Source organism: Mugil cephalus, chromosome 16, assembly GCF_022458985.1.
Source record: "Mugil cephalus isolate CIBA_MC_2020 chromosome 16, CIBA_Mcephalus_1.1, whole genome shotgun sequence".
Taxonomy (NCBI): domain Eukaryota; kingdom Metazoa; phylum Chordata; class Actinopteri; order Mugiliformes; family Mugilidae; genus Mugil; species Mugil cephalus.
In genome coordinates, this window is record NC_061785.1 from 23,521,355 (window position 1) to 23,547,453 (window position 26,099).

At 40.0% G+C, this 26,099-nt stretch overlaps 1 protein-coding gene across 3 annotated transcripts in view; it reads right to left on the bottom strand.

The window, feature by feature from the left end:
• jmjd1cb (jumonji domain containing 1Cb) overlaps positions 1–26,099 on the bottom strand; it is a 92,421-nt gene that overhangs the window by 15,960 nt on the left and 50,362 nt on the right. For all 3 annotated transcript variants that reach the window (XM_047608414.1, XM_047608413.1, XM_047608415.1), the window contains 9 exons: positions 18,282–18,395; positions 11,497–11,602; positions 11,024–11,148; positions 7,629–7,772; positions 6,452–6,493; positions 4,405–4,675; positions 3,322–3,870; positions 1,493–1,841; positions 195–1,122 (listed from right to left, as the gene is read on the bottom strand). In XM_047608414.1, the coding sequence (XP_047464370.1) occupies positions 195–1,122; positions 1,493–1,841; positions 3,322–3,870; positions 4,405–4,675; positions 6,452–6,493; positions 7,629–7,772; positions 11,024–11,148; positions 11,497–11,602; positions 18,282–18,395 (2,628 nt within the window). The remainder of the gene's footprint in view (positions 1–194; positions 1,123–1,492; positions 1,842–3,321; positions 3,871–4,404; positions 4,676–6,451; positions 6,494–7,628; positions 7,773–11,023; positions 11,149–11,496; positions 11,603–18,281; positions 18,396–26,099) is intronic.

Consider the following 26,099-nt stretch of genomic DNA (forward strand, 5'->3'; position numbering starts at 1 on the left):
TGAAAATAAGGCATATTTTTGGCTTATTATTTTGGAAAGGATGATGTAACATTCAGGTCTAAGCTGTCATATTTTATATAAACTGGAACAGGGGACAACATTACTTCTCTCTATTCCCTCACTGACCTCCCTTCACTTCAACCTCTAGAGCTAGGTTTTACATGACTATAGCATGTATCCATTAGGAATCAGACCTGTAGAAACTGCTGCTGGTGTGCGGCTGCCGGGTGAGTAAGGGGCAGGTGACCCAATCCACTGGAGGAGTCGAGCCGAGGATGGCCTCCAAGGAGAGAGGCAGAAGGAGCAGGCATTGCCGGGAGCACCCCAGGGGGTAAAAGGTGTGGGTGAGGTAGGGGAGAGGTGTGAGAAGGAATGAGGAGGTGAGATGCAGCATGAGGGTGTGATACAGGAGGTAGGCAGGGGGAGTGCAAGTGGGGATGGAGATAGGCCGCCACGTGGTTAGAAGAGACGGTTGCAGAGGCAGAATTGTCTGCATCAGAGCGAACCAGTGCCGGGTCCCTGTAAACAGTGAAGGTCTCGTTTTTATCGATAATCAGAGGACTCTTGGTGATGTTGCTTCTGCTGCTACTTGTACCATCTCCACTAGATTCGAACCGCACTGGGACTGGCTTGAAACCAGACCGTGAAGATTCTGCTGACTCTACTGTAGCATGCACACGGCCTGTCTGAGGTGGAGAGATATTTGAGTACCTGTGAATTTTATGCTTAGAGACCTCTGGGGAGGTGTATGGTTTAGATTTAGAGTTTTCTAGCTGTCCTGGTTGGGGTTTAACTTTAAAAAGTTCATTTGGGTTTGTGTTGGGGTGTTGGGATTTCTGTATAAGAGTGTCAAACTGAGATGAGTTGGGGTTTGGGCTAGGCCTTATTTTGGATTTGGCTAAGTCAAGGGGAAGAACTGTATTCATCTTGGGGGCTGGTGGTAGCTGCTGTGGGTGTTTGATTGTCTCTTCTGATGAGGTGAGGCCCTTGACGCCAGGGTGGATGGATGTGTAGTGTTGCAGTTGTTGCTGCTGCTGCTGCTGTTGATGATGATCAAGATGATGATGAGGAAGGACAGTTTTCTCCTTCTCCACTGTATTTTCAGTCATCAGTGTGACAGGCCTGAAAACACAGCACAGAAGCACAGAAGCGTTTAACATATGTACACACAAAACTATTGCTAATTGCTATGGTAAATAGGCATATTTTTAAAATTATAGCAGGAGTCTGTGTTTAACTGCAGAATGTAACAGGCCTTTATTTGAAATGTTTGAGGCAAAGCTTTATTTCTAATTCTCCGTTTAATATGTATATTGATATGTCACATTTTAATATTCATAATTTTGATTTGATCCTGTATGCCATGTTACTGCATTATGATGTTCATATGAAAACCACACTCCCTGTAACAGGCAAAAACAATTAAAGTTAATTTAAGGTTGAACTGTCCCATTATGGAATGCATATCAGTTTGAAACATGTCTGTTCTTACCTGATGACATCAGAGGGCCCAAACTCAATCTTGCTGCTTAAGCTTCTGGGTGTGGTATTACCACTTCCAATAATACTTTGCTGTTGCTGCTGAATGGGAGTTTCTATCTCAGTCCTGCGGCCTCCTTCTGATGGCGAGGGAGATGGAGGGACGGGAGGAGAAGAGACAGGGGAGGAGTTGAGAGGGAGGTACGGTGAGAGAGCTGTGGACTCTGCTTTCTGGGAGGCGAGCAGCGCTGACACAGCTTCTGAACTCTCACGGTGAACAGTGGCCTGGGCATCATCTGTGATATCAATAACAACGCTGCTGTGCAGATGAGACAGCGACGGTGTCTGGGACTGAGATGATGCTAAAATGAAACAATATACAGAAAACTAAATTAACGGATAATTATTACAGACACAAAGCAAATCAGTAAGTCAAATGTCAAGCATGTTAAAGACATTAGGATTATAGAGTTCTTTTAATGTCTGAAATCCATCATATCTTTAAAACCTCATAGTATAACATTGCTGCTTTCAGGAGTTATCATGTTTCCTTAAGTTATCAAAACTAAAATGGGAGGCAGAGACTTAACATATCTATCAGACTCCTCTACTTGGGAACCTGATACAGGCAGACATCTTTTCTGATTAGGTTAAAAATTTTCCTTCTTAAGAAACATTCTGATTTAATTTATGCTTCAATAAAACTAGGCTGCAGAGCTGCAAATTTCTATTCTGCAGTTACTGGTGCCATCAACCTGCTCAGGATTTATTGTGTCAGTATTTCTTATACAACGGTAGTACTACAGTGGCTAACTGGGGTCTAATTTTCTCCGCCATAGTCTCATAAATGATCAGTTTTTTTTTTTTGCATGTTTCAAGCTACGTTGTGTTGTTTTTCCTGTTGCTCCCAGAAGCATCACTATCTCACTCGCCTCACTAAGGCTGCCTCCCCCAGACACACCGGACGCTCACCACTGGGAAACACTGATTGTGTTGTGGTGTGGTAAATTCTCCTGAGTGTGCTTCTGTTTCCTTTCAAGGAAGAATTGATTTCTCTTGATCATTGTAAGCTCTTGACTTCTATGTAAAGTGCCCTGTGAGGACTTTCAGTAGACAAAGACAAATTGTTTTGTTATTTTGGCTGTTTAACAAAACAAGTAACAGTTAAAAAATGAACATGGGCTTGAACTGCAACTTTTCAAGCTTCATCTTGAGGTTATTTGAGGAAATGCAAACTGAAGGAAGGGTTTAAGATTACAAGTCTTTAAGATGTAGCCTCTATTCATTGATGTAACAGAGGCCAGAAGCACCTGTGTGATTTTTGAAATGTTTAGAAAGATTCAGCCATGAGGCAAACATAGTGAAAAGTGGAATATTCTGCAATGCCTGGTCTGATCTACATTTGGTCCCGAAACGATTGAGCATGCATGTCACAAGCAGAAAAGAAACTGAAGGCAGAAAGACCCACAAACAAATAATAACTGAAGACAGGCCCAGGAAAGGCCTGGCAATGCCTCACAAACAAGGGAAACCATTGGTTATTTGGTACTGTCCAATGGTTGCAGACATTGGAGAGTGACTGGGTGTAATTATTCTCTACAAAGTATTAAAAAGGAACATTTTATTTCTGAAAATGTTAATTTGTCTGGTTACATTCGAGCTGCTGAACACAGCTCCTTGTAACTGCCTCTTATAGTTTTGAATCTACAGTGGTGGCATACAGAACCAAAATTAAGAAAACTGTAGTTGTGACCAAATACAGGACCTAACTGAATGTTACACAAATAAAATGTTAAAAGGTATTGAAACTGGTTACGACAGAAGGCCTGCAGCTGACTGTACCTTTCACAGTGTTCTTAATGTTCTCTATAATACCGCCCTGGACAACGTCAGACATCAGAGGGATCTGTTGCCGTGGAGACTGGGTGATCTGAGTTACTGCCACCAATTCCTCCTCTTCTTTCGTTATCATTTTGCATTTTTCCTTAACAGATTTCTTGATGTCTTCATCTGCTTGAAGCTCTACCCATGGGGACAGACGACCAATGAGAGATGAGGCATCATTCATTTTGGGTCCATGCATCAGTGGCTTTTCCTCCTCCTCCATTTTGGAAATGGCACTTGGTTTCACATCACTGCTACGAGTCTTAAGCTCATTCTCAGAATTGGGCTCTGAGGAGGAGGAGGAGGAGGATGAGGATGATGAGGATGATGAGGAGGAAGAGGAGCATGAGGAGAGGACGGTTCTCTTGTTTTGTGGGTTTTCTGAGTCGCTGCTCTCTGATAGATCAGATGTCATGTCAGTCTTCAGCTTCTTCAGACCTGCCTTCTTGTCATCTTCTTCCCCTTTCTTGCGTTTGTTCACTGTCTGCTTCACCTTGGACTTTGACTCTGGATAAAAGGAAAAGAAAGAAGAATGTTAATTGCTCTGCTGCTACTGCAAACAAACCATTTCCTACGACTGCTGCTGCTTCACATCTTAAGCATTAAGGTGGCTACCCCATGTTTTTCTCTAATACTGCAGCTTAGAGACCGTATATAAACATCGACAATGTGTTCCCATCTCCTTGCATTAACCAACCTGACGGCAGTTTGGCAGGAATATGGACGATACGGGATTGCAAAATAAAAGTAACACATGTATCAACGTGTATCATCTATAATTCTGGTGAAATGATGCGTATTTTACAAGAATGCAACTTAGTCTAGTTGTACAAGTAGATCTGTAGACTTCCAAACGTTAGACAGATTTAGGGAAGGTTTGGGGATTGAGTGTCAGACTGTGCCAAACACTTCTCATGGACAGCGACTAAAAAGAAAAAATGTTTTTGTGATTCCAATTCTTCTGTCATGGAAAAATCACTTGAAAGATATTTTGTCACAGCATAGCATCACAGGTCCTAACTCTATAGTGACTGTCCTTACCTTGCCCTGTGGCATCTTCTCTCTTGTCCTTATCATCCTCTGGAACACTGCTATCTGATCCTTTCCTCCTGGAAGAACGAGAGTTTCGCTGTTCTCTCTGTTCCCTCCCACTCCCTCCTGGTGTGTGATGTGATTGGCTAACTGGTTGCTGGTTTTGCTGTGATTGGCTCTGCTGCTGGGATGCTAGTGTACCCTGGGAACCTTTAGGGTTAGGGCCTGAAGATGTCATAATGGGGCGGGGGCTGTTGGCTTGGGCTCGTGTGTAATGACTCTGTAAGAATAAAAAAGTTCTCTGTTAATTAATGCACAGAAACATTCAAACCTGTGCAATATAAGCATTACTCCAATGGAGTCTACCAGTTTATATTATACTATCTCGACATTAGTTCTGTAATACCTCTGGAATAATTTTGTTTTGTCTACTGTTTGGATGACAGGTGCTCATTCACAGCCATTTTGAAAGTCATTTGTGTTTGTTTAATAAATAGAAGGAAAGAACAAAATAAAGAATGAAAAATGTTACTTTATTACTGTCAGGGTTGGTTCACACTTTCTGACTAACAGCAATATGGTATGCACACACCAAACCCATATCCACCACTGTTAAAAAAAACTCTGTCTTGGCCAAATAGTAGCACCTGAACACACCGCAGCCCTTTAAACTTCATCATTTTGTTTGATTTCGTCACTTCCGTTTTTTCCCCCCATGTTCTGGATCCTAAGGTCACAGCCAATCATAGTTCTCTCTCACCAACTCATGCTGCCACTAATTCAAAGATGCCGAATCAGCTAAAAAGCAGGGCTCTGACTACTGCTAATGGTGTGGGACACACAGAGGGTCACAGATGCTCGCAGACAGTCCAACCCCAGAAAAGAAGTCTGATGGTGTGTAACTTGCTTCACTTTGGGAATACATTTGGCCTAAACTAAACATTTGTGGCACTGCACAACATAAACAAATAAAAAGATTTTCAACACCGTAAAATCGGAATGGCATCTATAATGGAGTTGCACATATGCTATAACTGTACAGGTCTAAAGATCAGTAACTGTGGAGGGATTTGTCTGGGCTCTCTCTGGAATCCACTCCAACTGTAACTCTTTTGTACACCATGAAACTCCTTAACACCGGATAAGTGTTACATAGGATGAATAAACTGCTGGATGTCGGTGTGATCTTGTATCGGGGTAGTTACACAAACATTTGAGACAGATCTTTAACAATATGTACCTGGATACTGTCAGAAACTGTTACAGTGGGCCTATGTACCTACACTACATTTGACTTCTGCTTGAGTGTTACTAAGTGACGAGGCTAATCTTTCTGCGCTTAAAAATGCTGTGTTCAAATGAGATCATCTGAATGTTTTCCTAGTTTAACTATGCTAGAAAATGTTTTGAATTCTGAATAAAGCCTTACTTTAACAATATGGAGAGAAACAGTTCATGAAGGATAGATTCTTGAAGTAGCTCATATTATTTTGGCTAATTAATAGTTAATTACAGGTTACACACACACACTTTCGAATTATATGATGCTTGTTCAATAACTGAAATTCTGAACATGGTTCACAACACAGTGCTACATGGTAAGATGACCAAAAGATGTTGAAATGGAAGAAAAATATTGATTGTTGATTGCAGTACTGAATGCTCTCTGAGACAGCCTTGGTTTTGACACAAGGAAGAATAATCTGTGGCACTTCTGTTTTTTTCCAAAGATGGTATAGCTGTTGGTAACCTCAATAGACATGTTTTTCCCGCTCAGAAAATCTACAGTGAGCTTAGGGAACATTCAGATTTGCAGTGTGCACTGTGTATTCTTTTAAAAACACAAAATCACACCCAAAAATAGGCAGTGGATCTTGATGTGTGCAAATAATTCAAAATAGGATTAATCACACACATGTCCATCAGCTTTTACTACACTTTTCTACACTTTGATAGGCTTTTCTTTTTTAAAAAACTGGAATGTATAGTTTATCTATAGAAATAGTTGATCTGGAAAGTTTGGGGATAGGTGTAGAGATGGGGTTTTTGAGAGTACCTGAGTGTTGCCAGTGGTCCCGCCGGGTCTCCCTCCCGCCATCTTTAATGTGTCAAGAAAAGAAAAAATAAATTAATTAAAATGAAATGAGGGAAAAAAGAAAATGTGGGACAAGGAGAGATTTTTGTTAATGAATGCGGGACCAGAAGTGCCTGGCTCAGTGTTCAATGTGACCTACTCTAATATGTGTCTTAGGTGGCAATATTTGCCAAAACACCACCAAAAAGTCTTCTGCTGACACTGCAGTCCCCTGGTATGACATGAGTATTGTGCTAATTATAGGGCCTTTAAAGTATCTTGTTATTTTGTTTCCACATATAGACACCTTATCTCAATGATCTCAGAGCTCTGGATAAGCCTTTGTCCTGGTTTTTGGAAACCCAATTACATGTACCAGATATAATCAAAACTGGGATAAGCCTCAAAACCAGGATACTAGTGCTCATGTAAACATAAACCATGAAAGCAGAGTTTGTAGACATAGGGTAAATAGTTTTGGGCAACAATACACAGTATCTGCCCGATTCCGGGAAAAAACTAAAGTCTACAAATGAATTTGATTAATGAGATTATCAAAGATATGCTGCACATTTAGGACGCTTTGTTGACCAATGTATTTGAAACAGGTAAACAGACTAAATGTAGATGATGCTGAGCTCAGATGAATGACTGTCAGATGAAACACGCAATTTGTGCTCAATGCCAGAAACATAATATAAGTCACATATCTGTAGCGATCCTAAAGTGACAGACTAAACAATTACTCGGGAAAGAAACTGGCAGATTAATCAAAAGCAAAATAATCTTAAATAGCAGTCATAAATAAAATCACATGAAAATCCAGATGGACAGTGAATCCAGACATTTCAAACATGAAACATGAATTATTGAATTTATACAAGGAGGAGCAGTGTGCTTATGCTGGCACTGTATTCTTTTTCGTTGGATTACCTTAGAGGACATAATACTCTCTGGGATTGGTTTCTATTATATCTGCATTTTTCAACCTTAGAGTGTCTGGATACCTTCCTGTCCTTTTTTATTACACCAGTAACATACCTTTCCACAGAGCATGGATCAGTTAGTTAATGTCCATGTTCCTCTTCATTTGATATTAGGATGTTCTAAACTGCTGTAGGTGTATGCTATAATATGGATTGTGTGTGTATGTACTCACATGAGTGGTGTTGTTGTTCTGACTAGATCGTGACCTTCGCCTCGAGGTGATGCCAATGTTTTCTCCTTTCAACAGAGAGTGGACCACATCATCCAGAAAGGTCATCTGGACCATAGAGGGATCCACATTCTGAGGCTCTAGCACCTGAACACACACCACTATTACACTACTACACACTATTACAGTCTGGTAAAAATACACATTACAGTACAGTACAATTTCTGCTGAAGTTGGGACATTGAATATAATGTAAATAATAGAAGAGGCCTAGGATCTTGAGGATCCTGCACAGTATGTTACTGCACTCTTCTGAACAGTCATGTCATGTCATGTTGTTTCAAGACTCATCTGGAGCTATTCTCCCAGTGTGGGGTTCATTACTCCAAGTGTTACAATTACCATTGTCAATATTTTTATGTTTCTAATCCCCGTGATCACGCAGGATTGCTACATATATTCCTACGACCTTCCTCTGTGGGCCCATCACTCCAGTGTCCTGTTGGTTTGTCATCACCAGTTTGTCAGGTTGTATCTGGAAGTTACACAGGATCTTAGAGCTCAGCCATTGTCAACAGCCATCTGAGGAGTCATCAGCACTGACCTTGGGACCTCCATTCCATAACTGCTAATATGTTTCTATAAACTATGCCAGCAGCTTGGTTATGTGATTGTATGTACACTCTGTTTGCTATCATCTTACACAGCATGAGTTTGCTGTACTGTCTCAGGGGCATCTTTGCACAGCCTTCAACTGGGGTCCAATCTGATGTGGAACACCCTGGCCTCTTCTTCTTCATCTTGGACTTGGATCCTGTTCATGTACCGCCATCATAAGAGTCACCTCTGTTATCTGCCAGTGGTCTGAAAGGGTTTGTCCTCCCATGATGGTTCCTGCTCTACATTCAGTTCTTTGTGGGGTTTCTACTGCCTGAGGAAATCACTAAGCATTTACTCTGAGGTGACCATCTTCTTGATACTCATACTAGTTGGTCTTCCATCCTGGATAGCAGTGCTGACGCTCACTAGTCTTCTGCCTCCTTCCTCAGTGTAGAACCTCAGGGTTTCCTTGTCTTGTTATCAGTAACATCTATCTCATCCTATGGCCATTTTGTTATGCCAGTGGGCTATCTGATGACTGGCTGGGGTAGATATTGACAGTCCAGGTCTTGTTCTTGCCTCTCTCTCTAGGTATCTGGATGTATCCGCTTACCTTGTGGCCTTTTAGTGGTTTTTATTTGCTTGTAGGATACCAAGATACTTGTAGTTGTCCTTGTCTCTTTGTTACTATGTTGGTATACAGGTGCTGGCCAGTAAATTAGAATATCATCAAAAAGTTGAATTATTTCAGTAATTCCATTCAAAAGGTGAAACTTGTATACTGTATACTTTCCTTCCACACATAGTGATATATTTCAAGTGTTTATTTCTTTTAATTTTGATATTTATAAGTGACAACTAATGAAAACTCCAAATTTGGCATCTCAAAAAATTAGAATATTGAAAAGGCCAATGAAAAAAATGTTTTTTTTTAGAAATGTTGGCCAACTGAAAAGAATGAACATGAAAAGCATGCGCATGTATAGCACTCAATACTTAGTCGGGACTCCTTTTGCCTCAATCACTGCATTAATGCGGCGTGGCATGGACTCGATCAGTCTGTGGCACTGCTCAGGTGTTATGAGAGCCCAGGTTGCTCTGATAGTCGTCTTCAGCTCCTCTGCATTGTTGGGTCTAGCGCATTGCATCTTCCGCTTCACAATACCCCATAGATTTTCTATGGGGTTAAGGTCAGGCGAGTTTGCTGGCCAATCAAGGACAGGGATACCATGGTCCTTGAACCAGGTACTGGTGGTTTTGGCACTGTGTGCAGGTGCCAAGTCCTGTTGAAAAGTGAAATCTGCATCTCCATAAAGTTGGTCAGCAGCAGGAAGCATGAAGTGCTCTAAAACTTCCTGGTAGACAGCTGCATTGACCTTGGACCTCAGGAAACAGAGTGGGCCAACACCGGCAGATGACATGGCACCCCACACCATCACTGACGGTGGAAACTTTACACTGGACCTCATGCAACGTGGATTCTGTGCTTCCGCTCTTCCTCCAGACTGTGGGTCCTTGATTTCCAAAGGAAATGCAAAATTTGCTTTCATCAGAAAACATAACTTTGGACCACTCAGCAGCAGTCCAGTCCTTTTTATCCTTGGCCCAGGCGAGACGCTTCTTACGCTGTTTCTTGTTCAAGAGTGGCTTGACACACGGAATGCGACAGCTGAATCCCATGTCTTTCATGCGTCTCTTCGTGGTGGTTCTTGAAGCGCTGACTCCAGCTGCAGTCCACTCTTTGTGGATCTCCCCCACATTTTTGAATGGGTTTGTCGTCACAATTCTCTGCAGGGTGCGGTTATCCCTAGAGCTTGTACACTTTTTTCTACCGCATTTTTTCCGTCCCTTCGCCTGTCTGTTAATGTGCTTGGACACAGAGCTCTGCGAACAGCCAGCTTCTTTAGCAATCAACTTTTGTGTCTTGCCCTCCTTGTACAAGTGTTCAATGGTCGTCTTTTGGACAACTGTTAAGTCAGAAGTCTTCCCCATGATTGTGGAGCCTTCAGAACAAGACTGAGGAACCTTTTAAAGGCCTTTGCAGGTGTTTTGAGTTAATCAGCTGATTAGTGTGGCACCAGGTGTCTTCTATATTGAGCCTTTTCAGAATATTCTAATTTTCTGAGATACTGAATTTGGTGTTTTCATTAGCTGTCAGTTGTAATAATAAAAATGAAAATGAATAAACACTTGAAATATATCACTATGTGTGGAAGGAAAGTATACAGTATACAAGTTTCACCTTTTGAATGGAATTACTGAAATAATTCAACTTTTTGATGATATTCTAATTTACTGGCCAGCACCTGTATGCCAAAATTGACACCTCTAGTTTTTCTACAGTTCTTGATGCCTTAAGTCCCATTCAGACCTTAACAGGGCATTAACTTCCAACCACAGTATTTTTTGGGAGCCTCAAGCAGATGGGTCCCCCCATGAGCCGGTTCAGCTCAAGATTTCTTCCTGTGAAAAGGAAGGTTTTCATTGCCACTATCGCCGAAGGCTTGCTCTAGAGGTTTCAGGTCGGTTGTTGTACAGTGTTTTGAGACAGTTTGGTTTGTTAAATGACGTTATAAAAATAAAATTGATCTGTTTTGTTGTTGTCTGTCATTCAAAATGAGTCCCCATTAAATGACTAAATAATAATAAGGCTAATACAATAGGTTCATCACTGAATTCAGATATTATTTACATTTTACACAGTCCCCTTTGAAGACTGAGTTTTCATTACTGTGCATTACTCACATATTATGCATTTTAAAGCCATGATAAAACAGCATGTGTTAATTTGAGTGTACCTGGTCGTTCATGACAACCATGTTTCGACTGAAGAGGTCGTGGTGTGTAATGATGCCAGTGAACCACTGGGTGGCCGAGTCTTGTCTGTACACACGCACGCGGTAGCCATTCAGTGAGTATGGACCTGTCAGGAACAGGAAACAGTTCTGTAAGTGCTCTAAATGCAGATTCCCTCATTTTATAAAATACAAATTGTCGAGTGGCCACATTTCTAGGGAGGTGCAGGTCATGCTATGGTGAAGGGTAAAGAGCAACAGCATATCTACACAGTTGATCTGGCATAGAACCATAAATCTGGCTTCAGGAGGATTGGATGAGGAAAAAATACTGTACAAGGGCTATTGAACTTTTGAGGCACTAAACTATTGAGCTTTGTTGTAAGGTCTCAGATCACAGTGACCAAAGAAGTCAGAGAAAAAAATGGACAGTAGCAAACTGTTAAATGTCTCTCTAACCATGAATAAAAGCTTACCTTGCATAAAAATTTCCTGCACCTTCTGATCTTTAAGCCAGCCCTTCACTTCTTCATGGAGCAAAGGGTTGTCTCTTAACACTGGGCTCTGACTGTCCACTTCATCCTGCAATACAGACAGACAGACAGACACACACACAGACAGCTTAACATCCCACTGAAATACAAACTTGCCATATGCTGCCAATACTTAGATATACTAAGTATACAGTTATATATAGTTTACATAAATAAATGAACTATCCTATTAAAGACAGTATTATGACGTTCCCATTATATTTGAAGCTGCTTCACATTTAAGCCTTGTAGCCAGCCAGGGTCTTATCAGTGATTATGTACACATAAGTCATCAAGCCTACTTTCAACTTTTCATCATTATTGTATCCTTAATCAAACAGAATATTGCCACCATTGTAGCTTGAGGAGCCTACAGTGATGATAATCAGCTTCGTAGATCCCTCTCTGTGACATCTTGTTGAGAAAAATAACAGCAAATGTGGTACAATGCACATCTACATTGATATGGAGACAAACACAGATGGCTTTTTAAAGATTTCAGGAACCCTTGCTTTCAGGGACACTGCTTGTTGCTGTGGAGACGCTGAGGCTGAAAGCAGCAGAGATCAAATTGTAAGAATGTTTCGGAAAATTTCTCTTTTAAGACTCACTCCAATTGGTGCACAGTAACTGAATTAATATATGATTAATATAGCATGGTTTTGTGCATTCTGTTTTGTGTATGTCACAGATTTCTATCAGGTAAACAGTACAGGCTGTGACTGAGAACTGGCTGGCAAGTGAGCATGTTTATTTGCTCCACAGCTGCAGTGTAGCAGTGTCTTTGCCATTATACACAGCTGCATTTAGCATGCCATGCTGTGAGGTTAAGTATGTAAAGTTTTAGTGAAGAATATCTGGTTCATCTGACACTTTGTGCACGTTCTTATGTTCACTGTTCATAATATACACCAGTAAGATATGACAAAACAGCAGACAGACCACACAGCCCTGACACTATTAATCATCCAAATCACATGTTGCAAGCAAAAATCTCAAACAGCGTGAACTAACACCTCAGGTGTGTGAGCATGTTTGGGGCTGAAATAACAAAGTGGCACAAGAAGAACTGTAGAACATAGGACAGCAGGGAGGAGGGTGCAAGACAGAGATAGAGAGAAAGCAACCTGGACTTGGAGCAAGGCATAAAGCCATAAAGTTCCACTGTGACTGTACTGTCAGCTTAGTAAACAGTATTTAAGGGTGTGCATGTGGCAGCTGCTACTAGTGAAACCTACTACAAACCTCCCACTTTTAGCTTTAATTACTCATTGAAGTGACCTCACCATCAAGTCAGTGCAGAGTACAGTGTTTTCTAATCCTTTAGTTTATCCCATAGTGGGAAATCTGCAGTGTTACAGCAGCATATAATTAAGGACAGTGCACAAGACAAGGAAATGAACGTTAAATAAATACAAAAATAGCAACTGAATACCACAGTAGTTCTATATCCGTGGTTTTAGTGCAGCATTGGTGTAGCAGTCGGCTGCTGAAGGTGCTGCCCAGTGCCAGGAGGGGCAGGAGTGGTTTTCCACCTGCAATGACAGCTTTGCTTTCATCCTCCGATCACCCATCACCTCCACAGGTTCAAGAGGGCAGCCTAGAACAGAGCGGCCGTCCTCGCCAGTCTGTTCAGCCTCCATTTGTCTGCTTCTGAGATGCTGTTGCTCCAGCAAAGCACTCCACAGAAGATCGAGTTATGTGTAATTTATGCTTCCGTGGTGAAGTGATGCATAGACTCCTTCGTTAACACAGACCTCTTCGCCGACCTTGCTGCGTAGCTGATGCGTACCTCCCCAGAAATGTAACAAGAGTGCAGGAACTATGATCGGTCCAGTTGGTAGTAGCGTGTTTCTGCTTTAGCATTTCTGGCTGCTTCTGCATCTCTGCGATTATCGATTTGATTGTTTTGGATCAATAAAGAATCAGAAAGGTTAACCGAGTAGGTTTGGTTATACAGACTTTTGTATGACTTTCAGTCGGCATTGTTGAAAATGAAGAATGATGAAGAAACGAAAATTAACGTGACTGGCAAAAAAGACACAGTGCCATCCAGCACTAAGCCAGATGGCGCACAAGTATGAATGTCTCACGCCAGTGGAGGGTCAGTGCAGTAGTTTGCAAACCAATGAAATAAACACTATATTTTTTTGTTATCGGTCTATTGAGTCTGAGAAAACTTTTAGTTACATATTTAGTTTGATATTTTTGATGTCATTCTCATCTTCTACTACCGCTTATCCTCACTAGGGTCGCGGGAGTTACTGGAGCCTATTCCAGCTGTCCTCAGGCAAGAGGTGGGTTACACCTCAGACAGGTTGCCAGTATATCACAGGGTTGATGTTTTGATGTAACATTTTAAATTGCCTGTGACATAATTTAGAGCCATTAGCTAAACTCTCCTATCACAGAAATCATGTTGGTGATATCTTTGGTCAGAGTGTTCCTTTTTGAAATCAAATGGCCAAAGTTTGCTTAAATTGTCAAAGACTGTGGTTGGGATTATATTTATTAATGCCCCCCTTAAGTTTGGTTCATAATAATGTGCCGAATAAACACACAATTTATGTTGTAAGCTACTCAGATGGCTTATGTCATTGTTCAGCTCAATACAGTTTTAACATACAGCGTCAATAACAAACAAACAGAACCCAGACCTTGTAACATCCATACAGGTGAGTATATACCCAGGATGAAATCACATTTGAGAGACAGTGGTGGTGTGAAGACACAATTTGTCTTGAGTCACAATAAAGACCACCTATTCAACAGGGATGCTCCTGTGTCAGAGTTTTGCCTCATTCAGTCAGAAAAAAATACACGGCCGCGATTAGAAATGATCACCAGCATCATCAGCATGATAGCAAGCAATCATCAATAAAACCAAATAATAACTAAATCTAAAACATGCACATTCCAGGGATTCTGCTAACCCTCTGGTTTGTGGACAACTTGCTCTACTTACTGAGTCACAGCCACCCCGTTACCAAATAACGTGTCAGCATGTGGTGAATTATTAATGCGATCTTGTTAAGTAGTATGTATGTATAAGGAGTTGCTTGTTATTAAGTTATGTCCTCAATCACTGATGTCTGTATTTACTTTCATTACTGGAGATTACTTCCAGGGCTGGAGTTATAATCAGAGTTTTGTGCAGGTCTATCTAATGTCAGGGTGGAAATCAATAAATAATAACTTAAAGTGTGCGCCAAAGTTGTCACGCACGCAACCACTGCAGAACAGAGGCAGTAAAAAGGTGAATTGCACTTGTAACAGCCTCTTAACAGGCTTACTGATCAATCAGTGCATGGGGACAGCTAACTCGCTGTCTCAACCTCCAACCTCTGTCTATCCTAGTTACATTGCATTCTGCAGCCATTCACAAAACAAGTACACAAAAACTACACTTGAACCCTTAGTGACCTTAATGAAGTTGTTGAATGTTTTGCATTAAGGACATTTCCAATGAAGCTTTTAGCAACTGATGTGACAATACAACTCTGGATGGTTATTCATGTCATGTGAATGTATTCACCACTATCACTGAAGAACAATCACATGTCAGATTGCAGAAAGCATCAGATTTGAAACTGCCGCTGGTACTAGCACAATGCCTTGGAAAACACACTCACTTTAGCTTTCTCTCTCGCTCTCCCTCCCTCTTGCTCTCTCTCTCTATCTGTGTGTGTGGTTTAGTCAAACATTTTAATCTGCCTCTTGTTCCTCCGTCCCAACACACTCCAACATTCTAGGCTCCAGGGCAGCCAGACACAGACATACTCATAGACACACAAGCAGCAGGCTGGCTTGGCCCACTAAACAATGACTTCATTGTACAGTTTATGCCAAACAGATCGTAGTCCCCTCCCTCGCCTTCCTCCCTGCAGTATTCCTGTCCAACTGGAAAAACAGAAAGAGGAGTGGCCTCGGCTTCCTTGCTCTGAGTATGTGCAAGAAGGAGTGTGTCTAAGAGAGTCTGACAGTTATTGCTCTAGAGGGTATAAGGGTCTCCTGAAAAATAGGCTGTCAGAAGTGCCAGGAAAAGAAGGAATCTCCCACTTTACTTAATTTCAGATGTTTGCAGTTGCTAAAGTGAAAAGTGGAAATGTTGGGGAAAGAATAAACTGGTTATGTAATCTGAGTATGTATTGCGTTTGGTATTTTGAAAGAGAGCAATACTAATATACATTAAATAGTCACTAGCTTGTTCTGTTAATCCATCCATAATCATTTCTGGATAATTGGATAGTTTCATGTAGGTACAGGATGTGCATGCATGTGACAAACCACTGGTCAGTGGCAGCAGCTGATGCAGTGTTGATGTAAGAATCAACTCCTTCACGGTTTGTAAACAATGGAGGCGGGGTTCTCTCAAACACTATCGCTTGTAAATGGAAGTTATCATATTCTGATGGACTGTTTTGGCACAAATGGACGAGGAAAAAGCATATTTTAGAGAATATACTAATACACTCACTCTCCAAGACCATGAGTGTTATTTTAAAACGCTGATTCTGACTGATGGGAGTATATTCACCGACCCCTACACTCTAACTCATTGGATGGAAGATTTGACCAAGAAGGACATAGAGGGGACAAAGTCTGGTCTGTCTTTATGAAGTGAAGCCTCTCCAACAAAGATATTACAAGAAGTAAGTGGAAATACTGTGGAACGTAGTAAATGCAACTTCTGCTTGGACACTAAGTTAGCATTAGCATTAATGTGTAAAAAGAATCCTCTAAATAATTTTTAACTCAATTTCATATTCTAAACCATAATGTTATCCAGCTGAAACAGCATAGCACAGTTGGCATGGCAACTGGTAGTCATCAAGAGGTCACATCTGTTTCTATGATGTCAAATAACTAAAACAAAACAGAAAAGTCAGAAAAATGGACACCTAAACATGTATCAGCATTATATTAACTACCTAAAATGACAGAAAATATCCAGAAAAAGAATGCATTTGACGTTAGTGTTTCCATTTGGAGCTTATGATCTCTACTGCAGCCAGGGGGAGCTCCACTTGCTTTGGCTTAATTTTTGAGGAGCTGTTCTATGTCCACCATTATTTACAGTCAATGTTTTGGGCGCAACTTTTTGCACAAAATTCAATTACAGCTCAAGTGATGTACATTTGCATGTAATTGCATCTGATCACGAGTTCACTTGACATACATGTGGAAGTTAAAATTCCACTGCTAGTAAATACTGGAAAGAAGTCGGCCATTCAAGAATGAGATGACAACTTAAAAGCAACAGATGACAACTTTACAGGATGTACTATTTTGTCAACAGGATTTCTGTACACACAGTTTATGAAACAAAAAATGAAGGAAATTTCAATGTTTTTTTCTTGCTCATCAAACTGGTAAACCAAGAATTATTCTGGGTTGAGGTGGGAGGAAGCCAGAGTAACCAGAGGGAAACCACGCAGACACAGGAAGAACATGCAAACTCCACACAGAAAGGCCCCAATCGGCCTGAACTCTAACGCAGAACCTTCTTACTGTGCTAACCACCACACCACTCTATCAATCCATCTTTTGTTTATTCACCCCCCTCATGACACAGGGTGTCATGAAAACATTAAAACGTTAAAAGTCCACTATGACTCCAACATGTAATATCTTAACTTACAAAGTAGAACTAGAAACTATCAATGATCCAACAACAAGAATTTTCCCCACAACTCATTTAGTAAAATAAGTTCATAACACATGGCTTTGGGGGCCATTTGAAATAAATACGTGTGCACTACAGAGTGCTTGTATGAGTAGGAAATATGGTGACATTTTATGGTGGAAACTTTTACGACGCTCCCCGAGCCTTATTTATACTACATTGAAGCACCAACTCATTTATCATTTGCAGGTTGTTTGACAGTGTTGTATCCAGAAATGAACGAATGCTGAGGTCATTTTTCTACTTTGCAATATACAAAATAATATATGATAATTATTAGGATTCCAAAAATCTTTTGTCATCAAACCACTGACTAATATGAAAAAGATGTCTGACATTCCTGGATTATATTGGTGGATACAACTCCATATGAGGAAAACAACAATACAAAATATTTGTATTACTATTATAATAATCTTTTACAAAAACAAGTCTTTTCTTTTTGTTTAGACATGAGTCTAGATAAATACATGTTGTGATCAACATATTTTTAGTTCAGTATGCCAAAATATTTTATCACAATCACAATTCTTCGTAACATAACAAATACATATTTTGTGCTATTTTATGATTGTGAAATATTATAGGGCTGTCAAAGTTAAAATTTTCTTGCAGTGAAACACATTCCTTTTAACTACATTCATTTTCTTCAAGTGCAATTATCGCTTGTGTGATTTGACTTGCATCACAGCTGGAGGTTGGGTTTCCCATGTTGAGAAATCAGGAAGCAGAACAAACCTAAACCAACGGACAAAAATATAGGGTTCTACGAATGGCAAGCTCAGCCACACAGCCCTGTCAGATAGCTCTCCCAACCTGAATAACGCCACTCGCACTAATGGTCGATGTGCACCGATCAGAGCACAAGTCCGAGATAGCCCCCACCAGCACACAGCCGAAGAACCTTTAAGATCATTCTAGAGAATATTCTGTTGTTATGATAACATATGTAAATAAATAAAGCATATTACCCCAAGGTACATTTAGAACAGACATTAGCAATACAGTACGTGTTAACTATCGAAATCAAACAGCATATTACCTGGTATGGCTGGAAGGCTGAATGATCAGACAGGAAGTCCAGCTGTCTGTCCAAAAAAAATTCCACTGCTGTTACTGAAGATAACAGGCTCTTCCCCACAACTGGCTTAAATGCCTGCACAGACAAAGAAAAAACAGAACATGGTCAACACCAGCAGCACCTTAAGAAACATTAGTAGAATCAGCATCTTCCCAGAATGACTTCAATATTTTAGCTATTAAAACAAAACAAAACATTATATAAGTGCTTTGAGTACCAATGGGCCAGTTGTTCAAAAAATTTAATCCGGATCAAAATTATCCAGATTAGGAAATCCCATTTTTTGCTATTCAGAATCAGGTAATCCGTCTTAGTTTTATGACAGTTTTTCAAAGCAACATTGGATTGGATCACCCTGATCCAGACACACCGTTTTCAAGATTACCAAATCCGGACAACTAGTCCTCTAAATGGGAAGAGATATCACAATGTGGCCTACCAGCTATGTCAAGAACAGGTAGGAGAGTCAACAGGGGCTCACTTTCTTATTTTAAGGCAAAACACAAAAATAACATGACATTATAATTTATTTTATGACCTCTCATCTGAGCCACAACAAATAAACAAATATACATTAACTAATACATAGTGGTTATTTTGAAAACATCTTAAATTAAAAAAAAAAAGAGAGAGAGAGAGACTAAATGAGAGACCAGCATTTTCAGGATGTATATTATTTTTATTTGTTATTGAGATCTGTTTGGGATTATTTCATGGGGACAAGATCATTTTCAGTTTATTTTTAATTTACTAAACTGAAAGGCTTAATTGGTAGCCTATGTCTACTTTATCTACTTTATCACTGTAACAGTTAAACAAGTGCAAAATATGAGTAAAAGTATATACATGACACAAATGTTGTATTATTTGACCAATTTATTAAGTTATTACTATTAAGTTTTACTACATTTTCTTCCCGATATCCACCTTGAAATCCTACCCTTGTTGGGATCAGGATAATTCAGTTTTTTGGATCAAAGTTGTCCAAAAACAACTGAAAAGTTTTCAACAACACAGGTTTGATCCAGATTAAAACTAGGATTGGATTATGTGATCTAATCCGATTTCAGAATACTTCTTTCCCCTTTGAACAACCCACTTTCAAAATGTGATTCAAAGTGACAATCAAATCTGATCAGATTACCTTTGAACAACTGGTCGAATATGTTCAAAACTGGTTTATACATACAAGCTGTTTACCATAACTATTTTTCCAGGAACCAAAGGTAATGGGAAGGTAATGAGTCTGAGTCACTTTAACAGTGTCTGTTCATGAAGTAAACAGGTTAAAAGCCTGGAGATTAAATCACATTTGCTGACGTGACCCCACATCATGAATAACATCACATCAATGCAAGTTACACTAGACTCTAAGACCCCGGAAACATAAAGAGTGTGGCACTGTTTGATTTGGGAGTTCACAAGTCAACAGTGTTGGATGATCACCAAATGTTTTCTATGGTAAAAGTAATATATATTCAACCAATGCTACCATGGAAGTTGCCATAAAGAGACAGTGACATGAAAACAAATACAAAGGGTTCACCACAAGCTATAAACTATTCATGCCTCAAAAATATAAAGTCACAATTTGACCAAACTTCTAACACAGCTAGACAGATGAACAGATGAAACTAAGATCAAGCGGTACCATAATAAAGTACCATAAAAAAAAGAAATAAAAAGAGAATGTTTGAAGCATAAAACATAATCTGTTAAATTACAGTGAAGGAGTGGGAGAGTTTGGGCTCTGCAGGACTTCCAGTGGTACTGGGTCACAAGTGTTTAACTATGATGTAGAAGAATGCACCAGCAGCAGCCAGATGAATTCTTAAGTGTATAGAGATACACTGTCTGCTCAGACTGAGGCAAACAGAGCAAGCTGGACTGGATAGAGCTTCACAGGGCAACACTATTCATTTATGTTTGAAGTTCACATCTTTAGATCATTTTCAATGCATGACCAAATCTTAACAAACAATGCAAGAAATTGTACGAGTGTCTAGTATATGACATATATATTATGACTGTATTATAACTGTATATTAAATTTTTGGAACAGAAAATTCAACAGGGGAATGAAGGAATAAATTAGCGAGCTCTAGAGGAGATTAGAGGGTTACATGAAGAGAGTCAGAGAGGGACAGAGAGATGAAGAAGAAAGAGAGAACAAGGGGTGATGAATTAATGAGTAACAGTGTCTGACAGTTCAAAGACAGCACGTCCCACTTTGATGTTGCCTCTTTTACACTTACACGCGCCCATAGTCTCTTTGCTGCTGTCTATCAGCCTGCAGCTCAGCTGTTACAGCACATACACCACAGAGACCAGGGTGTACTGGTATCTTCACATCTAGCTGTACTGAGAACACTGCAGTACAAACAAGTTATTTACAGCTAGATTCCTATATGTGAGAGGCTGGGTTCAGGTTTCTTTGTAACTACAGCAAATGACTTCTTATTGCCTGCTGTAGTGCATGATAAGAGTTCCTTCTTAAGGTACAAATGCAGATACGGAAGTCCACAGAGCCAAGAGCATGGCTGTGAATTGCTCTGATTTATGGTTATACAACACGTTCATCCTGATAGAGAGATTAGAGGTAAGAGCCATGACTGTGCCGCCTCTTCCTCACAAATGCCTTTTGCATTATATGTATCGGACTTTCACATTTCCTTTTTGTTATCATAGACTATAATTACTGCCATTCTGTGGTTCTGTCCAAACCAACCATCAAGTCTATCCAGACAGAAATGCATATATGTAAAGACTTGATTTTAAAAGAATTTGCAAAATATTATGATGACACAGTGATGTTTGACCTCTTCTGACCTCTGGGGATATACCATCAAATTGATTGGCAGACTGAAAAAGGAACATATGGTAGTTAAACACATTATACAATGCAGTATTACAAACCTCTGTGCGGTATATTTAAATCTGACAAATTAGAAAGAAAAAAAATGGTGTGCACCTCATTGCAATAGAAATAATTAAGGATTAAATTCAGAGGGGGGAGAGCAGTTAAAAACTTGTAATGAAATTGAATGACAGATGTTTAAAATGCAGAGAAAAATTGTCACATAACTAATCAACTGCACAAACATGGGAATAATTGGTGAGATGCAGAGGAATGAGTTTGCCCATGACGCACGCATCTTGAATAAGAGCACACTTGCACAAGCGTGTGAGGACTGCTACGTCACCAGTGCTTGGCAACTGTGCCAACCCTATAAAGAAGTGGTGGATGACTCCTCTCATGGTACCATGGATACGCAAAGCAATTTATGCACTGACTGACAAAATTGAGGTTGAGCGCTGTGTGAGACTGCTCAAGCACAGATGTATGCAGCTTAAGCTTAGGTTAAATATGAAACACATCCACATGTTACAGTAACCTGGTATTGGTTATTCCATGCTGTGAGACACCAGACAGAGCCTATGCCAGTGCCAGTAGCAATACAATTCAGCTGAATACATTATAAAAGAATTCTAAGATAAATATGCTGGGTTTTTTTCATCAACATTTCAGAATCAGAATCACTTTATTGATCCCAAGGGGAAATTACTTCCACAAGGAATTCAAAAATAATTGCAGGCGTAATGCTTTCATGGAAGAATCTTCACATTCAACTCCACATGCTGTGAATGTCCTTCACTATTACAACTCCAACTCCAATCATTGTTATTAAAACAATGATAACAAAATGACAAGAAGAAGTTGTGTATTCATCTGGGTTCATAAAAACAATCAATCAATGTCAATATATGGAAAAAAATAAGATCCGTAAAAAGCTTCACAGTACAGGATGTATTTTTCTTAATTATTTAAATATAGTATATTTAATGATGGTCTGCGGCCCTCTGGAGGACAAGTGGTTACAGAAAATGAATGAATGAAGTATATTTCAATATATTTGCTTTCACTAATTCCTCTTTCTCTCCAACTGACAGGACTCGACAGCTCCTCCACTAAAATGACAGCAGACAGCAAGAACTCATCTGAACGGTTACAAATTAACACTAAGGTCACTAAAGAGCAGCCAATGTATAAATACAAAGCACATTTGAATACACTCAGTTTCCCTAGGAAGCAATAACATATGAAGATGACAAACATGGGACAATGGCATTGTGAGAAAGCAGATCAGTCTCCATCAACACAGCACATCATATAGAGCCCTCTGTGCACGCATGTGTGGGCGCGTGTGGAAGCCTCTCTAGATCGCTTAGTGACGCATGGGCACCATCATTTCTCTTCATCTTCATTATATTCTGCAGCACTTATCAATTATTCACACACACAAGCTTTGTCATCCAGGGAGTTATTATCTGATGAAGGACAGAGACAGACAAGACAGAGAAAGAAAGAGTGGTATTTGTTAACCAGCCTGCATGTTTAAATAAACAGGTGAAAATAAAACTGGCGCTGGTGGAACCCCCTAATATAGAGTACTTTCTCTATATAGAAATCTCCTGATTTCTTGAAATCCAAATTTCCCATGTGAGGAAAATTTTTGTGTATGTAGGTTGACGTGTGTGATGGATGTTTGTTTATCACTTGTTCTCTCTTTTCCTGGCTGCCCTCCATATGAGCTGGGTTCTGCTCAAGGTTTGTTCCTGTTAAAGGGAGTTTTTCCTTGCTACATGCTCACCTTCATGCTTGCTCTGGAGGTTTCAGGCCGGATTTCAGACTGGATTATGTAATGTGTCCTGAGACAATTTGTGTTGTTATTGATGCTATATAAATATATGTCGGAGGCAAACAGTTCTGATGGATCAAAAAAACAAACACCTATTTGTCATCAGGTGGGAGGATCTTTGAGAAGAGGGGAGATCTATTTTTTTTTCTACCACTCCTTGGTCTGACTCACATATCTTGCCTATTTACTGTGTGTGTGTGTGTGTGTGTGTGTGTGTGTGTGTGTGTGTGTGTGTGTGTGTGTGTGTGTGTGTGTGTGTGTGTGTGTGTGTGTGGTATGAGATAATATTTCTCCTGTTCTAGCAGACACATATTCATGTGATCACTAACACTGAAGTTTAGGCTTTTGGTTGAATGAGTCTCTGCTCTGAGTTTGTTACATAAGCTGCAGGATTTATGCAACAGCAGGATCTGTACAAGTGTTTTGAAAGCAAGAGAGCTGAGTGGAAACTTCATTAATTATGATACCATTTAACCCTCAAAATCCCTTTATTTTTTGTGAGTGTCACATAGGCTACTGATACAGCAACCTCATTAATCAGACAAAATCCAAACAGCAGATCACCAAAAAAGATGGCTAATTCTTAAAATACTATATATAACAGGTAACACACACAGTCACACAACACGGTGGTCTTGGTGTGAAGTAGCTGTGGACATTAGACTGCAATACCTTTATGTGCAGTTGTTTACTGAGTTTACCTTAATTAAATCGCTACAAGGCTGTAACTCAGTTATACAAACTTCTACACAGCTGTCCAGTCACTAGACCTCATTGTGGTCTCTTTTACAATTTATACTAAACTGTATGCCAAAGCATGAACATTTTAAGCACTGCTTAAATAATCAATATAATGGTAAATGGTCTTGCTCTTATATAGCGCTTTTCTACCTACTCAAAGGTACTCAAAGCATATGGCACACTCGGGGGATCGTACCGCTAACCCTTCAGTTCATGGACAATCCACTCTACCTACTGAGCCATAGCCACCCCAATCACCTGATGAATAATAACAGCAAAAACTAAAGCTCCACAAGTGGCATAAAACAAGTGTAATAATCGATTGATATGGTCCGCATTTAGAAAGACTGAAGGCTCCCTTGGTTATCAGAGAGTTAAGATCAAGACTGGCTGTTAAGAGTCACACGTGTGCATGCCGTTTCAGGATGCGCACAGGTTAGGAGTCACATGTTCAACTGTGACATGTGGGACGTTTAGTAAATAATTACACACCACATCCCCTCTGACCCTTCCCACCCTGCCCCAATAACGTGCATTTTTTGTGTGTTTGCAGCTTTGTTTGGATAATTGGTCTTTTACTTTCAGCTTTTAGACTAGAGCACATGTAATGTGAACCAGCCACCTTGACATGGACAAACACATCAGCATAGTTGCAAGTATCAAGATTGTTGTCAGTTGGCACAACCACCATATTCCTCAATAGGCATTTGACTTGGAGCTGTGAATATTTTCATCTGTTGATGTTTATTTATCTTTCAATTAATTCATTACTTGTTTGCAGAACTTCAGACATGAACTGTCCACTCTTTCTAACTTGACTTGAAGTGAAGCTCTATAGTAATAAGTGGGTCCATGGGTCAATTCAAAGGCTCATTAAGGTAAATACACACACTGTTTGGACAACGTTTTAACTTCCTTTTCCTAAGTGTACAGAAACAGTTTTGCTGTCAGAATAAAGACAATGTGATGATGCAAATTTGCAAATATGCAATTTTCCAAGCAGACATTTCCTTTGACGTAGACCATTGTGGATATTTAGGATTATTATCCCTAATCGGATCCCTGTAGGTATAGATAAAACGTCTTTGTCGTACTGCTGTGCAAATAAATGAGCAGTCTAAGTGGGTCACAGTACTCCAACTCCTTCACAACAACCTCACAAGTCGTGCTCTAATCTGCTTACGGTTTTAGTAATAGTAATTGATCAGGTCACACAGTTTCTACAGACGCACACATACACACATGAGGTAGTGTATACATGCAAGTTTCAAACGCTGACCTACTGTCTGTCAACCTGCTGTAACAACAACACAACTTAAAGCCGCAAATATGCTTCTGCGCACAGCCACGCAAGGGCTTCACACACATACCCTTTGCCGGTGTGAGACATTTATACTTGTGTGCTCGTCAGTCTGGCTCATTCTGGAAGAACACCACTCAAACACTAGTCTATTTAAGCACTGCTTAAATAATCTTGGTTCAATATGATCACCTGACCGATAATAATGGCATTATCACACCCACTGCAGTTTGGGTGTGTTTTTTTTGCCAGTTGGGTTAATTTTTGTTTGTACTTCCTGCTTCATTACTACAGAACACGAGTTATACAAATGTCTGTATCGACAGACCACCTCAGTTAACTTTCTGGATTCAGTACTGACCCAAACCAATAAATTCAAAAATCACGGACATGGAGAAGAAGACGTAAATACTGAAACAGAAACACGTGACTACCAAGTGGACCAATCATTGCTCTTGCCGTAGTGAGCAGTTACATTTCTGGGGAGGTGCTCATCTGTGACGCTTGACTGGTTGGTGTCACACACCCACTTCAGCAACATGAAACGGGGATATACAGATCAAACTTAAAACTAATTATGGAATGTTCAACAACCAGAATTAGTGATCCGCGTAACGGCTAATCTCTCATTTGCTTATGTTTTTTTCCAGACAGTATTCGTAATGTCATAAAACACCATAATATACTAATGGAATAGTACTCTACGATTAAATACAATACAGTTCCTGGGCAACCAACTCTACCTACTGAGCTACAGTTGCAATTTGGTAAGGTTTGTGAGATGATAAAGACATCGCCAGCTGTGTTATATGGGACTCAAATCTTAGGCTGCTGTCAGACCAGACGCAAAAGTTGGTTCCTCACAATAAGACTGATACTGTTGCGGAGGGAACTAACAGAGAGACGATTTCAATTTGTCATCTGCTGTGGTCAAGGATTTAAGCTTGTCCAAGTTCAGCTGCGGGACATTGTTGATTATCCACTTTTTAATGTCATGGAGACGATTCCTTAACGCATTCAGGTCTGATGGGTTAACAA